Raw genomic sequence first — 6,000 nt, forward strand, 5'->3', positions numbered from 1 at the left:
ATTGTGTAATTTTCAGTTAGTAATAATCACATATGCTCTTGTTTCTTTCTCTTTAATCCTAGGGGTGACCATTCCCTGGCTTAACATTGGCATGGTCTTTTCTACCTCATGCTGGTCTCGAGACCAAAATCGCCTTCCATTTATTGATTACTTACACACTGGTGCTGATTGCATTTGGTAAGTATTCACAAGGCTCTTTTCCTCATCATTACTGATAAAGAGTACACTGAAAACTCTTCCCCAAACTCCCATGTAAAGGACCATTGAGATAAGTAACTGCATGCAAAGTCTCCTATCTGTGGACAACAGATTCAACTGATCCTTAATGTGATGGAAAGTTTAGTATGAATCTGTCCATGTGTGTTGATGTCTTGTTTTCCCTCCCACAGGTATTCTGTCCCTGCTGAGGAGAAGGCTAAGCTGGACAAGGTGGTCCATACACTGCTTCAGGCCAATGGCACCCCAGGACTAGAAATGCTGGAGAAGAACATCATGGTCAGTGCTTCCTGAACTTTCTGAAGCCACTTGGTTACCAAAAATATACAGTTTCAGAAATGTAATGCTATTCTTCCCCCACATGTGTTGGTCCTCCAGCTCTCTCCAGAGGTGCTGTGCCACGAAGGCATCAAGGTTTACCGGACGGTCCAGCGGAGTGGCCAGTTTGTGGTCTGCTACCCCGGTGCCTTTGTCTCTAAAGTGTGCTGTGGCTACAGCGTGTCAGAGACGGTGCACTTTGCCACGCCGCACTGGATGAACCTGGGTTACCAGGCCGCAAAGGTCAGCATATGAATCTGGGTGGGCAGACCGGTACAGGGGCTATGTTCAATTAATAAAGGCACATAACTTATGTATATGTGGAAAACAAAATGTGACACAAGGGGTGATGATTATTAATAATATTATTTACAAATACAAGATCAAAAGCCTGCGTATTCAAGATTCTACACAATTTATTTGGTTTATTTAGCTTTTGCTTTGTAATGCTTAACAACACTGCCCCCCTGTGGCAGTGGCAGTTAATGCTCTGATTCATGTAGAGTTGATTGAAACCATAATTCGATATTAAACTTAGAAACTAGAGTTTGATCTCCAGCGTGTAATTGCAGCTATAAGTCTCCCGTGGGGTGCATTTATATATTTGTTGTGGTCATGAGCATGCCTTTGGACCATTGGACCTCATTATTGCAGTAATAGAGGAAAATAAAATGTTCCTTACTGTCACTATTGATGGTGAAGGAAGTACTTATACCATAGGCATTACTATGAAATGTGTAGCCACAGCAAAGATTGCTCTCAAGGGTAATATAATGTGCGTACTGTGGTGCTCTGCCTGCAACCTTTTCTTCCAAGGGTTTAATATTTTTTTACAGACCTCATTAGCATTGTTGGATCATATCAGTCAACTTGCTTTACTCTTACTTCACCTCGTTAAAATAACGGTATTTGAAAGTGTGCAAACCTCTGGGGAGGAAAAAAAGGAAATAAAACTGCTTGAATAAATGGCCGACATTTTTATTTTGAGACATAAAGAAATAAAACCTCAAAAGCAGTCTGTTTTTAACGAGAATCATAACTTGTAATGTGTTCCAATTTTGTGTGCAGGACCTGAAATGTCGTCGTATAGCCAAACCCTTTTCCATGGAGAAGCTACTGTACCAGATCGCTACAGCCGAGTCCAAGAGGGACAATGGCCTCCTCCTCTCCACCATCTCCGCTCTACTCAAAGACCTCAGGTAGGATGCAGCAAACATACACGCAAGTACACACACACACACACACACACACACACATATATATATATATATATATATATATATATATATATATATATATATATATATATATATATATATATATATATACGCAAATACTACTACTATTCTAAACTGTACAGTGTTATCTGCAAGAGAAAAATGCAATATGCACGTCCTTTTAACTAATCGCTTGATGAAGCAAGGGTATTTTTATGCTGTATTTCCTATTCCTTTGTGTGTGTTATTTGATTTTAATAACTGCACATTCATTTTATCAGAGGATATCCCACTCCTCATATTTTCCCAGAGCAATGAAACGCATCCAACTTAATGCAACATGCTTTCTTGTCCAATAGGAACATAGAGATGCGCCAACGACAGGAACTTTACAAGGCAGGTTTGCTCTCCTCAGCCCGCTACGGCACCCACGACGGCAGCCTGGGCCCCGGGGAAGGACGCAAGAAGCCCCGTGGGAAATGGCTGGCACTCGAGTCCTCAGAGAGACGCTGCCAGATCTGTCAGCATCTCTGCTACCTGTCCATGGTGAGAGCAGAGGGCACACAAGTTTAACTAACAGGGGTTATGAGACATGGGGGACTTGATTTCTAAAATGCTTTAACTCTAGTAGTTTTGATGCGCTTTGGCACGTTTTATATATTCCTGTAATCAGAAGTATTGCAAGAGTTTTTCAGTTTGCATTGTTTTGCATTATACCTTGCAAAAACATAGTTTATATACTGTACTTACTAACTATGACCTGCTATAGATAAAACCGTCCCCATTTATTTGCGCATGGCAAGACGACTTTTTCTTTGGGCTTTTTATGGCCGAATATTTTTAAAGTGTCTAAACCAAATGATGAAGTTTGACAATTTTATGATGTTATCAAATTGAATGCCACGATATTGTGTAATAAATTCAACGTGTTTCAAAATAGTGTGGAAGTTGATACCATCGAACTGATGTATCTGAGTCCTAAGAGGCGTCTGATCTGAGTGTGCGGTTCCCACAGTAACATCTCGGTTTGGGTTTCCGTCTGTGCAGGTGGTTCAGGAGACTGACAATGTGGTCTTCTGTCTGGAGTGTGCCCTGCGTTATGTGGAGAAGCACAAGTCTTGCAGAGGCCTGAAGATGATGTACCGATACGATGAGGTGAGCTGTGGTTCAGTTCGCTCTCCGTCCAGATGGGGGAGACATCAGCTAGATTTACACTGCTTATTTAGCAGTATTCATGATTTAATTCCTACTCCGTATGACTCGGTTATAGATGAACAAATGATGTTAGAGTCATTTAACAGTTAGTCAAGGTCATTTATAAATCAAGAAAATGCAAATGGTAACTTCTTTAAACATGTATCTTTTTCTGTGCTTTCTAATTAGGAGCAAATCAACAGTTTGGTGAACCAGGTGTGTGGCCGGGCCATGTTAAAGAACGGGGAGGAGGAGGAGGAGGAGGAGGAGGAGGAGGAGGAGGAGCAGGAGGAGGAGGAGGAGGAGGAAGAGGAGGAGGAAGAGGAGGAGGAGGAGGATGAGGAGGAGGAGGAGGAGGAGGAGGAGGAGGAGGAGGAGGAGGAGGCGGCGGCGTTGGCGGCGTTGGCGTTGTTGTTGTTGGTGGTGGAGTTGTTGTCACTGCAGTAGGGGGGGACCATGGCCTCAGCCCTTCCAAAGCATCGCCAGCCAAGCGAGGACCCCGAAAGCGCGCAACCGTGGAGGTGTCCCTGGCACGCCTGTCCTCCAGCCACATACCCAAGGCTGCTGCTGTGTCCTGAGGAGGACGCCACGACATTACCATCCGGTGTGCTCTGCCCATGTCGGGCCCAACCCTCCCAAACTCCCCTGTTTTGTTTTACATTAAGCAGGATCACTATCAATCCCTCCTCCACCACTCAATATTTAAGATTGATTGTTTTTTAGCTTTGAAAAGCCCCTCACCTGACCGAAGTCCTCCAATATTCACCTCCTCCCTTTAGTATGACAGGCTTGTTTACAAAAAAAAGAAAAAAAAAGAAAAAGAAAAGCAAGATGTCTTTTTTGCACTAGTGTGAAAGAAGAATTTGTTTTTTTCCTGGATGATTTTAGAATCCCACTGTCCCTCTTTAAGTCGTCTTTTACAACATTACAAGCATTAAGCGTAACATTCACAAGAAAACTTGATGGGCCCTGTTAAACCTTATACCTCCATCCTCCCTTAACTGCAGTGGGTTACATGTGTTACCCTCTTTTTGCATCACTCTTTCCTGCCCTCATCTCGCCCCCTGAGACTGAACCCCATTCCTTCTCATCATGTCACTCGACTGAACGTGGGACAAATGAAAAGGCGGCCTTTGTTTTCCTCCAGTTTTATGAAATGAAAATTACATCAAGTAGTTACCCAAAGTTTCTCTCTGTCCTTGGTTTGAGGAAGAGGAGTCCTTTTTTAATTACTTTATTATTTCTTGGTGCAGCTCCTGCATAGTTTTTTGATTGTTTTAAAAAGGGGGTTAGTGACGCGAGGTAAAAACTTGAAAAGATAACGATGTTGGTTTATTGTTGGTTGGCTATGTTTTTTCAAGTTCTATTTTAAACTTTAGCTTTGTTTTTTGCAAGAAGTCTTCTTTGTATTTCCTTTTCTTTGTCATTGTGGATGTTTCTGTTTGTTGGTGGATGTGAGAGGAGGCAGAGCTCCAGCTGCTTGACCTGTGAAAGGTCACCGCTCACCTCACTCCCTGGTAGTATGGAGGGATCCCTCCTTCGCTAGCAAGTGAAAACTGTGCCTGATCCATAGCGAGGAGATCCATTTTATTGGTGCTGTTTGTTATAATTACTGTATAACAACACAAAAATTAAAAATCTGGGGGTTGGCACATGCTATCTACTAACAGCTAGCTCACGCTCCCCCAACCCACAGGGCAGAAAGGCTTTCAGGCGTTTCTGGTTCTAGATGTGCAATCGTGTTAACATTCCATTCTTCCAGTCCTCTTGTTTCATCTGTAACAGTAAACATTAATTATTATATTATATTATTATTATTTTGTGTTTTTTACTTTTGTTGGTCTGACGTGTTATCTCAAGTAGAGCCACTAGTCAAAGAGTGTAAAATGTGAAATATCAAATCCAAGTTTTGTTTTTTGTATTTTTTAAATTGTCCTTTTTTGGCTTTTTTCTTTTTTCTTTTCCTTTTCCAGATATATTATGAGTGATTTTTAGAGAGAGGAAAAAGTCCAACACAAACAAAACATCAACTTTTTTTGTACATAATCCTGTAAATCTCTTTAAATACCTGAGCCTCGTTCTGGGGTTAAGGAATAAAGAAAGAAAGGAAGGAAGGAATAGAATAGAGAGAAAACGTTCCAGAGGAGAGTGGTTGATGAAGAAAAAGCCTTACATTTCCCTTTCTTCATCCGTGTGAGTTTGACGCTTACAGAGTTGCTCTGGTTAAACGTGTATACAAATTTTAAGTGCTGCTTATATCACTAAGAAAGAAGATATGGAGTAGCCAACGACAGCCCCCCCTCCTCTCCCCCCAACCTAGTTTTGTTTGTTTAGCTTTACTTTTTTAAAGAAAAGGGAAAAAGATATGTTCACAAAAAAAATGGGTTTTTACATTTTCATTACTGAAAATTCAACAAAAATGTAGTAGCTACTCATGTTGCACTGAGCTTGCCAGTGGTGACTGTCAAGGAAAAATCCTATAATCCAGTTTGTTGGTTGTCGTCCCTCGCAGAAGACTGAACTGTTTTAGGACTATTTAATAAAATACCAAGTCGGGTGTTTTCAACATAAAAAGTGGTTGTCAAGTTTTTATGGCCTTACAATACATTTGATTCTGATGGGATTTTGTTTGTTTTTCAGTTCTATCGTTTTTTTTTGTTGGTTTCTTCTATTTTCTACAGTATAAACTACTTGCTCACAGTGGGGTCTCTGGTGACTTAATTTATTAGTGCCGCATCTCGGCCTTTCCCTCGACTCGGAAAGAGAGTCTCATGTTGGTTATATTGACAGTTTTTTACTTTTGCAGTTTGTACTTAAGGTTTAATAAAAACTTACCGACAATTCACTGTCATTTCTTTCCAACCTGCTTGTCTCTTTGTGTGCAAATGGTTTTAATAGCGTCTTTATTTAGAGTTTCACATACAGTACCTGTATTTCAAAACAAGTCATTTGATGATGTCACCGTGGGCTCTAGGAACTATGGTATATAGACTAATCATCTAATCAATTATATAAATCATCGTTAATTGTTAAGCCACACAGATAATCCACAGAC

General features: G+C 41.0%; 1 protein-coding gene across 1 annotated transcript in view; it reads left to right on the forward strand.

The window, feature by feature from the left end:
* jarid2b (jumonji, AT rich interactive domain 2b) overlaps nt 1-5,796 on the forward strand; it is a 98,144-nt gene extending 92,348 nt beyond the window's left edge. The window contains exons 12-19 of the mRNA XM_034544699.1: nt 63-177; nt 390-495; nt 595-777; nt 1,603-1,733; nt 2,111-2,297; nt 2,799-2,906; nt 3,135-3,189; nt 3,285-5,796. Coding sequence (XP_034400590.1) covers nt 63-177; nt 390-495; nt 595-777; nt 1,603-1,733; nt 2,111-2,297; nt 2,799-2,906; nt 3,135-3,189; nt 3,285-3,523 — 1,124 coding nt within the window. The 3' untranslated portion in view covers nt 3,524-5,796. The remainder of the gene's footprint in view (nt 1-62; nt 178-389; nt 496-594; nt 778-1,602; nt 1,734-2,110; nt 2,298-2,798; nt 2,907-3,134; nt 3,190-3,284) is intronic.
* The last annotated feature ends 204 nt before the right edge of the window (nt 5,797-6,000 follow it).

This window comes from Cyclopterus lumpus, chromosome 11 (genome assembly GCF_009769545.1).
Source record: "Cyclopterus lumpus isolate fCycLum1 chromosome 11, fCycLum1.pri, whole genome shotgun sequence".
NCBI classification, from domain to species: Eukaryota; Metazoa; Chordata; class Actinopteri; order Perciformes; family Cyclopteridae; genus Cyclopterus; species Cyclopterus lumpus.